Consider the following 16,310-nt stretch of genomic DNA (forward strand, 5'->3'; position numbering starts at 1 on the left):
TCCATCCATCCATCCATCCATCCATCCATCCATCCATCCATCCATCCTTCCATCCATCCCTCCATCCATCCATCCCTCTCTTTATCCATCCATCCATCAATACATCCATCTATCCATTCATATCATCCATAGGATGGGAAGTCACTTGTGTTACCTTCTTCCTAGTGTTATTTGTAGTAAAGTGTTTCATAAACCTTAAACCATGATAGAATGTGAGTTATTCCTAATTTACCTCTTTGTTCACTGCTTTTACTTGCTGTTACCTTCTGGGTTCAAACCCAGTGTGTTTAATTTCTCTCGTCTTGGGCAGCCCTTCATATACTCGAACCCATCTCTCTGGTCCTTTCTGAGCCTTCTCTTCCCCAGGCTCAATGTGCCGAGTTCTTGGAAAGGACCTTAGTACAAATTAATCCAAAGGTCTTAGTGGAAAAATGTCCTTATTTCACCAAAGAGGTAAGGGAGGGCCAGAGAGATTTGATGGTTTGTCAGATCTCTGTAGGCGAGAAATGAATTGTTATTTGATTCTATTTTGGAGTTTCCCATTCTGTCATACTACTTTATTGCTGTATTGTTTTTTTTTTTTTTTAAGGGGGGAGGGGCTAGTGTGAAATCATCTAAAGGAGACTTGCCTTATAATATATCTTCAAGTCTGGAATACGGCAGCCTGAATAGGAGGACCTGAATTCAAATTCAGACACTTCTTGCTGTGTGACCCTGGACAAGTCACTTAATTTAGTTTCCTCATCTGTAAAATGAGTTGGAGAAGGAAATAGTAAACCATTTTAGTATCTTTGCCAAGAAAACCCCAAATGAGATAACAAAGAGTTGTACTTGACTGAAAATTACTGAACAACAACAAAGTCTAGAACGGCAAATCTGCTGTTATTAGGCTTTTGTTTCCCCTTTCAAATCAGCCCATGATAATTTTTGGCTCTTGGTTTTTGCATGTAAATTGCACAGTGAGAAAAGCGCCATTTCTGGAGTTCATGGGCATGCTCAGATTCAAACCGACCATTTCCTCATCTGCAAAATACGCCGGTTGAATCACATGGCTTCTGAGTTTCTTTCCAGCTGTAGAGCAATGACTCTAGAGTTAAACACATTGCAATTTTTATTAGTATAACCTCAAATATATAAAGTTGCTTCAGCCCTCTCTAACTCAAATCTAAGTCAACTGCAAGTCATGTCGTCATTTCCCTGATGCCATCCGAAAATGAGACTAAACACAACAAAGTTACTCAGAAAGTGTTGTCATTTTTACTATATTATTTCAATTTAACCTTGAACATTGCTTTCCTTCCATTTTTTTTCCTTTTGGAGAGGGGAAGGTAGGGCAATTGGGGTTAAGTGACTTGTCCAAGGTCACATGGCTAGTTCTGTGTTAAATGTCTGAGGCCAGATTTGAACTCAGGTCCTCCTGATACCAGGGCCCGTGCTCTATTCCCTGCTCCACCTAGCCACCCCACTTCCAATTATTTAGGTCTCCTTTTTTTTTCACCTGTGTATCAATATAGTTTTATAGTTAATCTTTTAGACTGGTCACACTTAAATTTAAGTTGTTTTCCAAATATTTAATAATTTTTCTTGTTATCAGTGAGGTTTCTTCTAAAGTAATGCTTTCTTGATTTTTTTTCTTTTTTTTGTTGCTGTTTATGATGAAAATAAAAACAAATGTCCCAGGAGAAGGGTCTGTGATTACCAGTAACATCAAAGAGTACCTGCTACCTTTTTTAAAAATTCCGTTGCATTGAGGCCAACATTGCAATAAACAAGCTAAAACTACTTTAAATTGACTCATTGTCAATAACTGGCATTTACAGGAATGTACTAGAAACAGCAGTAAAAAGTTAAGAAAAGAGTAATGGTAAAAACCTGCATGCATGTCATATAGAAAAGTAACAATCTGGATGTAAAAAAGAGAAGCTTCCTGGAAGCGTTATGTCAGCATCTTGGAATAGTGCTCAACTGTACGTGTCAAATCCTCCATTGCTGGATTTGTGTCTTTTTTCTCCAAACAATTGTAAAAGGTGCAAATGCTGGAAAAAGGTATCTTTACAGTTTAAAGGCAAGATAATGCTGCCCAGTGTGAGAAATTTTCTCTAAGTAAATTATGAATTCTACAGAAGGTCTGCCCCGCAGCCTCTCTAGTTTTATTTATATTTTAGAATAGATTTTATGTTCCTTTTCAACCCCTTATTAAGAAGCTTTTTTGTAGTGCTTCCCTGACCCCTTTCCTCCTTTTAAAAATATTTGCCCCAAAAGTGAAAATTTAAAATTGGTCTACAGTTTTCAGCACTAGAATGATTCTAAGTCAATAACTGCAGTTTTCCTTATCACAGAGGAAATGATAAATAACCAACCCTTAACCTGATACTGGATTTGTTGGGAGGCTTCCTTCTCTCCTCATCAAGAAAAAAAAAATGGAATCAGTTTTGCTGTTTGAAATAGCGAGGACATATAGTTTTAAAACTATAGCACCATGAAATTCAGTTCTTTCTGGATAAAGGAGTAAATTTCATTAGCTTAGGAGAGATCCCTGCCCATGTAAAACAAATTGATAATGAAATGCTGTGAAATTTTTCACCTGCACTAATCTTCAGAATTACTAGATTTCACCCCTCCTCTCATTTTTCACACAAGAGAAACTTTTTTTTCATTGTTTGTTCACTAGTGACCAGAGCCACCAAAGGAGCGCTCTTAAGAGGTCAGAATTCTCTCGGTATTTCTGCAGTATATTTCTCACACTAGGATGTGTCGTTTCTTCCATATTTAACAGCTGCTACACATCGTACCATAATAGTTTAAGTGTGTACATATTTTAAATCTTCTTTATAAAGTATCTTTTAAAATCAGGGCAAAATTGGAAAATGGTAAAGTAAAAAATGATTTCTAGTAGAACAAAGGTGAGTGAAAGTCTTAGTAAACTGGCTCAGTGCCCCTTTTTGCATGCTAATTAAAAAAACCATCAAAACAACCCCCAAACCCAGTAGTGAGTGACTCATATTCCTCCCTCCATTTCCTCATCAGAGCATGACCAAACTGAAAGCAGCTGGCAGAGTCACAGGATGTTCTTGATTTTTGTTAGTTGTTTATAGTAGTAAAGATTTTTGGCAAACTTATTTTCTCGCCTGCAAACTTGTTTGTACTCACTCATTGCCTTAGTTAATTTTTTAATACTAATCTTCTAAATAAACAGTTGAGTTCAGTAAACACTCTGGTCCCTGTAAATAAAGATAATCTTGTTTTCTTCCTTTGCTGTGTTAATCCCTCATTCTTATTTCCTGTACTTGCATTTTTAGCATCACTAGAGTAGACTGTCAGTCATTGTGAGTAGCAATGCTTTTAATGTTTCTTTATTGCAAGCAATTAATGTTGACTTTCATGATTTTTATCATGTTGACAAAAAATCCACTCATTCTGCTTCTTTTTAGTGTTTTTTTTTTTTTAAATCATGGGGTATGGTAGTGTTTTATCAAAGGCCTTTTCTGTATCTATTGATATGATCGTGTGATCTTTAATATGCTTTTTCTTATTAGCATGAGATAGTGTTTTTTTCTAATATTGAGTAATATATCCTATTACTGGAATGAATTATATGTGGTAATGATGAATGATTTTTTAAATGTTCTTTTACTGATAGTTTTGTTTACTATTTTTGCAGCTGTATCCATTAAGGAAATTGACCTAAAATTTTCTTTTTTAACGCTTATCAGGATTAAGGATTGAAACCATATTCTAACATGCATGGTGGACTTTGAGACCACATGTGGCCCTCAAGTTCTGACCTTTGCCTCAATCCAACCTTCACAAAACAAATTCCCTTAATAAAAGGATTTGTTCTGTAAAACTTGGACTGAGTCAAAAGGCTGCACCCAAGGACCTGGAAGGGAGGCTGCAGGTTCCGAACCCCTGATAGAAGTTGCTCAAACACTTTTGGAAAGTTCCCAGATTTCCCAGAAGCCAAGTTTCTCCAGAATTAGAAGTTTGTTTGCTAGTTTGTCCACATGGGAGGAAGAAGAGATAAAATCTCAAACCTAAGATTTCAGATAGGGCACAGCAGGAAGCTGGTAGTCACAGTCACAGGAAAGGTCATCCCCACGAGACAAGGAAATTAATTTTTAATCAGTTCTTCTCTGGTTTAAGCAAGCTCAGTTCTTGGATGAAGCTCTTTTGGGGGGTTGAGCTATGGTCTCACTGAAGCTTCCTTATGGTACACTGAAGCTTCCCTGTGATCTCTTTGGTTGAAGGCACGGGTCTCGCCTCCTGGATTGTGGCTGCTTTGTGCCTTTGTAGACAGCCTTTTGAACTTCCAAAGAACCTAACTTCTGACCCACCCTTCCAAGATGAACTTAGGCACTTAACTAAGCAAGTCCTACTGTGATCAAGGCACTAGGAATACAAGGAAAATGAAATCAGACCCTGCTCCTTATTCAGGTGTTTGCCTTCTGCTGATGAGGAAGCAAATTCCACAAAGAGAGATGACTTTGCTATGTCGACCCTGCTAATTCCATGGCCCAAGCCCAGGTTTTCCAGTTCCAAGGCCACTGTCCTTTCCACCATGCTCCACTGCTTCTCTAGACAGACGTTCAGCTTCACACTCAGCTCAGCTCAAATACCAGCTCCTACCATATGCCTTTCCCTATGCCCCCAGGCTGCTGGGACTCCCCCACCCAAGTACCTTGTGTTGGCTTGTCATGTTATTTATGCAAAATAATATGTGTCTATTTCTCTGTGTTCATATTGCCATTCCACATAGAAGGTAGACTCCTTGAAGGCAGGAATTATTTATTTTTGGTCTTTTTATTATCTGCGCCTGTTACAAAGTGGCACCTAGTAAATGTTGCATGACTGTGTGATAAGCCCTTAATCTCAGTTTCCCAACCTTCGAAATGGGTATAATGATTGTGCTATCTCATAGGGAAGGTGATGAGGAAACCTTCAAACGTGATAAGAATGTGTGTGACTGTTAGCATTGTTACATTATACCTAAGTGACTTTCTCTGTCATGCACTTCCTCTGGGCCTCACTTTCTTCATCTGTAAAATGAAAAGTTGCATCTTTTTAGATTAGATCTTTTTCATCCCTTTTGGCTTAAAAAAAAGTTTCCTTGACTTCTTTGTGGTTGATATCTTGCTTATTTTTAATGCCAACTTCTGATCTGTTAAGTTCCCTCAGTTTTATCCTCCAAGGTGGTAGGAATGGTGGTAAGCTTGATTCTTGGCAAGCCCAGTGAGTTCACTCCGTTTCAGTCAACTTAACTGTGGTCCCCAGACCAACTACTGAATTCACCAACCAGTCAGTCAACTCACGTTTACTAAGAGTCTGATTTTGTGCTCAGCAACGGAACTTATGTCTCCCAGGTTGACTTAGGGCCATCCTTGTTGGCCAATCCAGACCATCCTCCTTTGATTCCCTTGGCTCTGCCTGAAGTTCCACCCCCTCATTTGTGAGGCTACCAAATGTGGCAAGGATAGTCATGCTGAGGCAGAGAAAGAGTGCCCAGTGTGGAGACTCTGCTGTACTTCCAGCATGTGTGACCTTCAACCTCAGTTGGACTCTGCATAGGATGGAAGGAATAAACTTTTATTAAGTGCCTGCTCTATGCCTGTGCTAAGTGCAGATATAATCCTTACCTTGTGAGGTAGGTGTTATTATTCCCCGTTTTACAGGAGAGGCAACTGAGGCAGACAAAGGTAGAGGGTTGCCCGGGATCACATAGCTAGTAAGTGTCTGAGGCTGGATTTGAACTCAGGTCTTTCTGACTCCAGGTCTAGCACTCTATCTACAGTGTCCCCTACCTGCCTTTTCATGAATGAAACATATGGCAGCTGTGCTGCCAGTAAAATCATGGGCAAGGGTAAGATGATTTTTTTGGCAGATGGGCCAAAATTGGGCAGAATCACAGATCCTCAGAGTTGCCCGTCCCACCCCACCTGGACTTGCACCAAAATCCTCCTTGTGACAATCCCAGGAGACTATCATCCAATCAAGGCTCTGTCCAAGGTTCTCTTGTCATGTGCCAGGGCTGTCCAGCTTGCTTTGAGATGGCACCAGCAGGAAGTTTTCTTTATCTGAAGCCAAAGTTGGGCTCTGGATCCTGGATCCACCTCTCCCAGCTCTGCCCTCTGGGGCTGTCAGAACAAGGCTGGTCCCTCTTTTGCCCTTCAGACTTTTGAAGGCTCCTACTTCAAACTGAATTCACTCAAAGCCTGCGGATGTTCTGGAGGTGAACTGCTTACTAACCACACTGCCCCTGACTTGCATTTATGAGGTTGATTATTTAAAGCCAGATACAAATTTGGCCCATTTCTCTAGCTTGACAAGACAATTTGGGATTGTCTTATCCAGTCCCTAGATCCCCATGGTGGTCCTGGGTCACCTGTGCTTTTGGTGAGGGTGTCCTCTGTGATTTTATCTGAGTCGTTGATAAAAATGCTATGTAGCACAGGGTCAAAGCACAGAGTCCTGGGGCCCCACCAGAGATTCCATTCTGAGACTTTTGTAAACCAAATTTATGATTTCACTGGTATGAGGAGTGTCTGATGAGGAAACCATTACAGATCCTTATTGATTGACAATGGTAGAGAAGTGCTGGGGGGTAGGGGTGCCACACTCAGCTTAAATGCCTTCTTTAGGGTCACACAGACAGTATGTGCCAGAAAGGAGCCCTGAAGCCAAGCTGGCTCATCCCACCGTTGTCTCTGATACTGATCACCCAATGGTTACTCTTGGCATCTGGCTGCTTAATCAGCTTCAAATTTACCTAATTGTTCTGCCATTTAGCCCATGTTTCTCCATGTTCTTTGCAAGAATAGCATGAAATATTTCATCAAAAATTTTTCTGAAATCTATGTAAACTACATATGCAGCTTTCTCCTGACCTGCCTGTTTAGAAACTCAGTCAAAAATGAAAATGAGGTGAGCCTGGCATGACTTGTGCTTGCTGGTCAGGTAGGCCTGTGATCACTGCTTCCTTTTCTAGATGTTAACTAACCACCCCTTTAGTAATACTGCAAACCTTTAGAGTGCATTCTATTTCCTTTTTCGAAAATTGGGATGTTTCCCTTTTTCCAGGCCCTGGGCACCTCTCCTTTTTTGCTTTGATCTTTCAGTTATGGCTGACAGTGGCTCAGTAATCACAGCTGTTTATTTTTATAGCTCTTGAGATGTTGTTCATCTCAGCCATGGGACATGTGCTCATTCAAGGCAGTTGGGTGGTCTCTTACTATGCCCTTATCTTGGGTGTCAGCTTACTGTTAGTCATTTTTTGTTCTGTCCAACCCAGTGGGACCTGCACTCATGAACAGTTGGGTTATCTTTTACTGTACCCTTATCTTGGGTGCCACCTTCTGATTAGTAATTTTTTGTTCTGTCTAACCCAGTGGGACCTGCATTCATACAGGGCAGTTGGGTGGTCTCTTACTATTCCCTTATCTTGGGTGTTACCTTCTTACTAATAATTTTTTGTTTTGTTCAACCAAGTGGGGCCTGTATTTATACAGGGCAGTTGGGTGGTCTCTTACTATTATTATCTTATCTTGGGTGTTACCTTCTTACTAGTAATTTTTTGTTTTATTCAACCAAGTGGGACCTGCATTCATACAGGGCAGTGGGTGATCTATCCCCTTATCTTGGGTGTTAGCTCCCTGTTAATAATTTTTTATTCTGTTCATCACATTTCAAAGATCATTCTCCTTGGTAGAAAAAATAGAAACAAAATGAGAATTGGGAAGTTTTGCTCTCTCTTGTCAGTTCTTGATATCTCCTCTCCCTCTCCTACGTCCCATTGTGGTCCTCTATTTTTTTTAAATTAAAAATGATTTTTAGCAATCATTAAAAAAATTTTGAATTCTAAATTCTCTCCCTCACTATTGAGAAGGCCAGAAATATTATATTGATTTTCCATGTGAAGTCATTCAAAACATTTACATATTAGCCATATTGCAAAATAAAGCACACACACACACACACACACACAAAGAAAAATAAAGGAAGTGAAAAAAGCGTGCTTCAATCTGCACTCAGAGTTTATCCATTCTTACTCTGGAGGTGGAACATTTTTCTTCATGGGTCCCTTGGAGAATTGCTCAGTCTTTTATGGTTGATCTATGCTCTTTCATGGTTATATGACTTTTGTTTTTCTTTACAATGTTCTTCTTGTTCTGCTCATTTCACTTTGCATCAGTTTGTAAAAGACTTCCTAGGTTTTTCTGAAACCACCCTGCTCATCGGTTTTTTTTTTGTTTGCTTTTTGGAGGGCAATTGGGGTTAAGTGACTTGCCCAAGGTCATACAGCTGGTTTTTGTGTTAAGTGTCTGGATGGATTTGAACTCAGGTCCTCCTGACTCCAGGGCTGGTGGTCTATTCACTGCGCCACCTAGCCGCATCATTTCTTATAGCGCAATAGTATTATATTACAGTCTTGGGCCTCTCCTCAATTTCCAATTCTTTGCCATCACAAAGAGAGCTGCTCTAAATATTTTTGTACAGATATGTTGTTTTCTCATATTTTTGATCTCTTTGGGGTACAGGCCTACTAATGATATTTCTGGATCATAGAGTATGCACAATCATACAGTCCTTTGGGCTTAGTTCCATGTTCTCCAGAATGGTTGGACCAGTTAGACAACTTCATTAACAGTGCATTAGCGTCCCTGCTTTTTCATATCCCCCCAACATTTCTCATTTTCCTTTTCTGTCATATTAGCCAGTCTGGTAGGTATGAGGTGGTATCCCAGAGCTATTTTAATTTGCATTTCTCCAATCAATAGGGATTTAAAGCATTTTTTAGTATAACTATTGATAGCTTTGATTAAATTTTCTGAAGACTGCTTGCTCATACCCTTTGACCATTTATTGATTGGGAAATGACTTGTATTCTTATAAATTCAGCTCAGTTCCCTATATATTTGATAAATGAGACCTTTGTCAGAGAAACTGGCTGTACTATATTTCCCCTAGTTTCTTGCTTTCCTTCTAATTTTAGCTGTATTAGTTTGTCTCTGTAAACCCTTTTTAATTTAATATAATAAAAATTATCCACCTTACTTCCCATGATCCTCTTTGTCTCTTGTTGGGTCATGAATTCTTCCCTTTTCCATAGATATGACAGGCGTATTTTCCCTTGCTCCCCTAGTTTGTTTATGAAATCACTTACGTCTAAATCATTTATCCATTTTGAGCCATATCTTGGTATGTGGTATGAGATGCTGGTATATTCTTAGTTTCTGCCAAACTGCTCTTCAGTTTTCCCAGCAGTTTTTGTCAGGTAGCGACTTCTTGCCCCCAAAGCTTGTGTCTTCGGATTTATTAAACACTATGTTACTGTGCTCATTTGCTGTGGTGTATTGTGTATGGAATCTCTTCCACTGACCCACCACTGTATTTCTCAGCCAGTCCCAGATTCTTTTCATGATTACTCCTTTGCCATATAGTTTGAAGTCTGGGGTGTTTGGGGCATATGGGGCACCCAGGGAGGATGAACGCCTGCGGTACGGGGGGCTGCTTGATTCACCCAGCTTCCACCTGTGGCTCCACAAAGTGGTAGCATACGTGGCAGCCACACCCTGGTAAGTTTCTGAAGACTGGCTAAACCAGGTGAGGGTAGTCGACAGGCCTCAGACCCATCGGTGAGTTTGAGGGGTGTCTGCCCCAAGCACTGAAGACTTTTCTTGGTGGAATGGATGGATGAAGACAATTTGTTCCAGTGGCTGTAAAAGCAGCTGGTGGGCACTGTGGAGTCAGGAGTATGAAGACACCAAAGTCATCTACTGCATCCTGGGCCATCCCTAGGTGTCTTGACTTTGGTCCTGTCATCGGACTTTGATGGTTCTGGAAGAGAGAGTGAGGCTGAAGATTTTGTGCAGCTCTGCCTCATTTAAATTCAGTTCCAGCACAAGTCAAGACATGGCCTCATGATGTCCTCAGTCCTCTTTGAGACAAAAGAGGGACAAATAGCCACAGCTGGAAATCTGGCACTGCTGGGCTGCTTCCTTCACGGTTTTCCTTCCATTGATTATCTTGATGTCTTTGCCCTTTTCTTCTTCCAGATGAATTTTGTTATTTTTTTTATAGCTCTAAGAAGTAATTCTTTGGTAGTTTGGTTGGTATGGCACTGAATAAGCACATTAACTTAGGTAGAACTGCCATTTTTATTGCATTGGCTCGACCTATTCATCAGCAATGAATATTTCTCCAGTTGTCTAGATCTGTGTTTATTTGTATTCAAAACATCTTGTTACCGTGTTCATACAGTCCCTGGGTTTGTTTTGACAGGTAGAATCCCAAATGTCTCATATTGTCTCTAGTTATTTTAGCTCTTTCTGTTGGGTTTTGTTGGTAATATATAGAAATGCTGATGAGTTATATGCATTTATTTTATATCCTGCAACTTTGCTAAAATTGTTAATTATTTCAGCTAGATTTTTAATTGATTCTCTAGGGTTCTCTGAGCACAACATATCACACACAAAGAGTGATACTTTTCTTTCCTCATTGCCTGTTTTTATTTCTCCAATTTCCTTTTCTTGTCTCATTGCTATAAAGTGGCGATAACGGACATCTTTGCTACACCCTTGACCTTATTGGGAAGGTTTCAACATTATGCCTACCACAGATAAGGCTTGTTCTTGATTTTAGACAGATACTGCTTATCATCTTTGGGAAAACTACATTTTATTCCTATTCTTTAGTATTTTTAACATGAATGGATGTTGTATTTCATCGAGTTTTTTCTACATCTATATAATTGTGATTTTTTGTTTTGTTATTGCTATGGTCAATTATACTGGTACTTTTCCTAATATAGAACCAGTCTTGCATTCATGCTATAAATCCCAGCTGGTCATATAGATCCTATGATCATATCATGATCCTCATGATATTTTGCTGTAATCTCCTTGCTAATATTTTATTTAAAAATTTTGCTTCGATATCCATTAGGGAAATTGGTCTATAGTTTACTTTCTCTGTTTTTAGTCTCCCTGAATATTGCTTTTTCATGATTCTATTTTTTGAACTTTATAAAGACAGTCTTGTCACCAAAAATATAGAATGGCTACGGGCTTGTCATTTGAGGATCAGACTAGCAAAGTCTGGAGTGGTTCCTCAGTGGTCAGTGGCAGTAACCAAGAGCAAAGCACCTGTGACAGTGAATAGACTCCTGGATTTGATCTTGTCCTAGAGTCTAGCTGTGTGACCCTGGCCAAGTTATTTCCTTTCTCTGAGCTTCAGTTTCCCCATCTGTAGGACCATAGTTTTAGAGGTGGAAGGGATCTAAGAGTCCACCGAGTGACACAGAGATGCTGGTGTCGAGCCACCTCCCTCTTGGGGATTGTTATGAGGAAAGTCCTTTGTGAGCTGCTAAGTGGGCTAGTCATAGTCATGTGAAGCGAAAGGATCAGGGTGGGGGGGGGGGATGGAATGCCTTGCCAGCAAGTCCTGGATGAAGAAGGAGTAGCTGGCTAGTGTGGAGTGCTCTGACCGCCTGGCCCCCACTGACTGCTTCTGTGCTCTCCAGTCCCTCTCTGCAGACAGACCTACTGCTCCAGGAGCCCCTGAGCAGCAGAAGGCACTTGGTGATTCTTGGAGGGCCCAGGGCTCCCTGAATGGCCAGTCCTTACCCTAGGGGCAGTGTCTCTCCTCTTTGACTGTTCACAAGCTCAGCTCTGAGTAAGCATGTGTGTGCTGTGCTCCAGGTCCTCGGCAGGCCGTGTTTCTGCAGCATGGTCTGCTTGCCGATTCTAGCAACTGGATCACGAATCTGGACAACAGCAGCCTGGGCTTCATCTTGGCTGATGCTGGTTATGACGTGTGGATGGGGAACAGCCGAGGAAACACCTGGTCCCGAAAACACACGACCCTTTCTGTTTTCCAGGATGAGTTCTGGGCTTTCAGGTAGGTGGGTGGAGGGGGAGGGAAGCAGTGAGTGGCAAGTCTGTGTGTTGGGCACTGACCCAACAGCCCTGGAGGGGGATTCCTCCCTGAAGGAATTCTCCAGGAATGCACACCTTTCATTTCACATGGTGCAGGCATGTGGGCTGATGAAACGGCTGAGCTTTCTCTGGTGCATTTTATATTTGAGGCACCATATGAAATGTATGGTAGATAGCATGTATGATTTGGCATTAGGAGAGACATGGGTTTGAATCCTCCTAAGATATTCCCAGCTCTGTGACCTTGGGCATGTCACTGTACCTCTGGGCCTCAGTTTCCCCATCTGTAAAGTAAGGATGTTAATTCCCGTTGAACCTACTGTATAGAAGTGTTGGGAGGCTTCATTGAAATGTCTACAAAACATAATATCTGTCACCTGTTTCCAGCAGAATGTAAGCCTCTTGAGGGCAGGCACTGTTTTCTTTAAGCAACTGGTGGTACCATGGACAAAGTATCAAACTTGGAATCTGGAAGACCTGAGGACAAATCCTTCCTCAGACACTTAATAGCTATATGACCTTGGACAAGTCACTTAACCTCTGTTTGCCTCAGTTTCCTCATATGTAAAGTGGGATAATAACTACACGTACCTTTCCAGGGTTGTTATGAGGCTCAAATGAGAAAATATTTGTAAAGTGCTTAGCACAATGTCTAGCCCATAGTAAGTGCTATATAAATGTTAGCTATTATTAAAGTGTTTTTCAAACCTTAAGAGTTGTTACTACTACTACTATTACTACTACTTATAGTAGTGGCGATGGTAATAGTGGCAACAGCTCCAGTTCCTGGCATGGTTTCCATTGGCACAGAATAGATGCCTTAAGGGAAAATGTGAATTGACAGTTTATATGTAAGTTAAGGATCCTGGGCTTGGAGTCGGGACCTGCTTCACCTCCAGCTCCTCTGAGCCGGGTGACCCTAACTCCCTTTCACTTAGCCTTTCTGGGCCTCAGTTTCCTTCTCTGAACAGGGAGTGAGCTGGCCTTGATGATGGCTCCTACTGTCTCCTCCAGGAGATGCAGGGACTGGCTGGAATTTCTTTCGGGACCTTCTCTTTTTGCTTTGCAGCTTTGACGAGATGGCGAAGCATGACCTCCCGGCCGTGGTCGACTTTATTCTGAACAAGACTGGTCAAGAGCAGGTGTATTATGTTGGCCATTCCCAAGGTACCACCATAGGTAGGTCACGAGGAGTCCCTGCTTCTGCGTTCTTTGTCCAGTCTCAGAACGTCCTTCTCTTATTGGAGCCATGCTCGTGTGTGCTCTGGTGTGTGTGTGTGTGTGTGTGTGTGTGTGTGTGTGTGTGTGTACACATGTGCGAGTGTGTAGAAAGAAAAGCTCCTGCCAGACAGTGTTAGTGGTCAAGACCAGGAAGGCCAGGTCCTGGGGACCCGGTGCCCAGATGTGGGATCCTCTCATCTCATGGGGATGTGAGGGAGGGGCTTCCTCAGTGGGGGGAGGCGTTAGATCCTCAGACCTCTTCTGAGTGTCTCATTCTGATTTTCTCTTTGAGTATAAAATAAAAAAGTTTACAAAAATTCGTGCGCATTTCTGTAGCTCTTCAAGATTTGCAAAGCACTTTCCATATATCAGCTCATTTGATCTTCACAACATCCCCATTTTACAGATGACGGAACTGAGTCACAGAGAGTTTAAGTGACCTGACCTCATACAGCTGATAAAGCTCAGTGGGCAGGGCCATTTCCCCCTCCAAATGTCATGGTCTACTTCCCCTGCTCTCAAGTGGAGACAGGATAGGGTGGGGAGGAGAGCTTTCCTTGGAGTCAGGCAGGACTAAAGTTCAGACCTGGGAAGGGGGAATGGTTATCCTGGGCTTAGATTTTTAGGGGTTGAGCCCTCGACCATTGACTTATGGGCAATTCCAGGGTTTCCCCAAGCCCTGAGGTAGGGGTCTCCTGGGAAGGAAGGACTGAGTGGGGCCGAGAGGCCCCATCTGTGCTTCGGTTGCCTGTCTCAAACTGGTCGAAGGCTCTGTGGCCTCAGCTCAGGCTCTAGGGCTGGAGTAGACTTGGAGGGTCCTGGCTTCCTTCCAACTGCTTTTGAAGTAGCTTTGAGAACATGTGCTTAAGGTGTCCTTAAGGCCCTGTTGAGCTTGAATCCACGCTTTGGATCAACAGCAGACAACGGGCCTGGCTTCAAGAGCCCTGTCAGACCTGACCCGGGATTGCTGTTGGGGGACTGCCTGGGGGGCCTTTAGAGGGGCTGGGCATGGCCCGGTACAGCCTCCTCCTTTGGGCGGGTTGTTGGTGTTTGGGGGTTCACTGGGAAGAGGCCTGAAGTCCTGTTTTGTTTCCTCCCCTCCCCCCAGCCTTCCTCGCCTTCTCAAGTTTGCCCCAACTGGCCAAGAAGATCAAGATGTTTTTTGCCTTGGCTCCCGTGGCCACTATCAAGTTCAGCAGCAGCCCCATGGTCAAGCTGGGAATTTTCCCAGATTTACTCTTAAAGGTAGGGATCCTGGCACCTCCCAGGCTGGGGAATCCCCTTTGACAGAGGAAGAAACTGAGGCCCAGAGGGAGAAAGTGCCTTAGGAGCATAGGCATCAAGCTTGCAGAGATTTTGGAGTCCGATTAGTGCGAAATTATTTTGTCTTGTTTTTAAATTGTGAAATGTCCTTTCCCGAGTGGCAGGATTGCTTCTGGGAAGTGCTGTCCAGGTTAGAGTTAAGAAATGTGTGTGCTGCCCTTAGTTCTGGGGGTAGTAGGGACAGAGATTCCTATCTATTCTGCACAGCTAAAAGAGAAGCCTAGACCCATGAGGTTTGGTTGTATCTGACTCTTTGGGGCCCCATTTGGGGTTTTCTAGGCAAAGGCACTGGAGTGGGAGCTGGCTGGGGTCTCTGCAGCGAATGCCCCTCTCCCCAAGGCCATTTAGCCTCTGCCTGAGGGTCCCCTGGGGGGGTCTGAGACAAAGCCCTCATTGTTAGAAAGCTTTTCCTGACACTGAGGTGGATTTGGGGCAGTTTCCAGCCCTGGCTCCTGATACTGTTCTCTGAGGCCAATCCCTTTCAATCATGACCTCCCATCCCTTACTGGAAGGTGGCTCTCATGTGCCCCCAAGGTCTTCTCTTTTCCAGGATAACCAGGCCAGCTCTCTGGCTCCCACTGGGGCTCCACCAGCTACCACAAGCCACTGAGCTTGGGGCAGGTCATGTCTTGCCAGGGCAGTCCAGGTGGCCACCCTGGCAGGTGGTAAGGGCTTCCTTGTACATCCCGACCTTGTTCTGCATGGATCAATAAATATCATCGTCCTTTACATATGGGCAGGAAGCACTTTACAGACGTGATCTCCTGTGATCCTGAAACAGCCTGAAGTGGACAGTGCGAAGACGGTCCACATTCTACAGGAAGCACAGAGCTAGAATGCTTCTGAAGTGGAACTCGAACCCAGATCATGGTGTCTCCAAGTGCAGCAAGCATGCTGTCCATACGGCCATGTTCCCTCCAGTGGGAACTGTGTGTCTGCTGGATGCCTGTGAATGCACTCGTTGCAGAGGGCCAAACCAGGCTGTTTAGGGGTCCTCTCTGCTCTTCCTCATCTAGTAATGGGGGCTCCTTAGCACCATGAAGGGAAGCCCAGCACAAAAAGAGCAGAGGGGAAAAGAAGTGATCATGCTAACAGTGTTCAGAGCCCTTAGGGCCTGTCATCTGGAAGGAGCGGTCAGCTCAACCTGCCTGCCAGGGGAGAGGGACCCAGGAGCAGGAATCAGAAGGAGGACACTTCTGATGGTCAGCAGGAGTGTAGCCAGCATGGGGACCCACGCCCGGAGTGGAGGCTGGAGCTCTAGCCTCAGAGCTGGGAAGAGCCAGGTCACTTACCAGCTGTGTGATCCTGGGTGAACCTCAATGATTTCTAAGGACCTTTCCAGCTGGAAGTCTGTGAACCTTCCTGCAATGACCATAGAACCCACACCTTACTGAGTTACGAGATGTGAAGACAACCCTCTCCCCCTCTCTGGGTCTCAGTTTCCTCCTTCATAAAATGGAGGGGTGGGATTTAAATGACCTCTGGGGTCCCTGCCTGCTGCTGACCTGTGTGCCAAAGGCCTTTGACTGCCCTGGGCACCCCCTGAAATGGACTTCCTGGCTTTCTGTTTCTGTGCAGGACATATTTGGAATGAAGGAATTTCTCCCTGAAAATTGGCTTTTGAAGTGGCTGGGGACCCACGTGTGCACCCACATGCTTCTGAAGGAGCTCTGTGGCAACCTTCTCTTTGTGCTCTGTGGCTTCAATGAGCACAACCTGAACATGGTGCGTCCCTTCTTCCTCCTCTGTTTGGGCCCTTTCTTCCCTCCCTCCCTCTTGTCCTCCCTCCTTCCTTCCTTCCTTCCTTCCTTCCTTCCTTCCTTCCTTCCTTCC

At 43.3% G+C, this 16,310-nt stretch overlaps 1 protein-coding gene across 2 annotated transcripts in view; it reads left to right on the top strand.

Annotated features, from left to right (window-relative positions):
* Nucleotides 1-16,310, top strand: part of LIPA (lipase A, lysosomal acid type) — a 34,759-nt gene that overhangs the window by 12,838 nt on the left and 5,611 nt on the right. For both annotated transcript variants that reach the window (XM_069101756.1, XM_069101755.1), the window contains 4 exons: nucleotides 11,697-11,895; nucleotides 13,003-13,112; nucleotides 14,263-14,399; nucleotides 16,056-16,202. In XM_069101756.1, the coding sequence (XP_068957857.1) occupies nucleotides 11,697-11,895; nucleotides 13,003-13,112; nucleotides 14,263-14,399; nucleotides 16,056-16,202 (593 nt within the window). The remainder of the gene's footprint in view (nucleotides 1-11,696; nucleotides 11,896-13,002; nucleotides 13,113-14,262; nucleotides 14,400-16,055; nucleotides 16,203-16,310) is intronic.

Source organism: Petaurus breviceps, unplaced genomic scaffold (assembly GCF_028583685.1).
Source record: "Petaurus breviceps papuanus isolate PSGF00001 unplaced genomic scaffold, PetGlider_PUasm1.0 490, whole genome shotgun sequence".
Taxonomy (NCBI): Eukaryota; Metazoa; Chordata; class Mammalia; order Diprotodontia; family Petauridae; genus Petaurus; species Petaurus breviceps.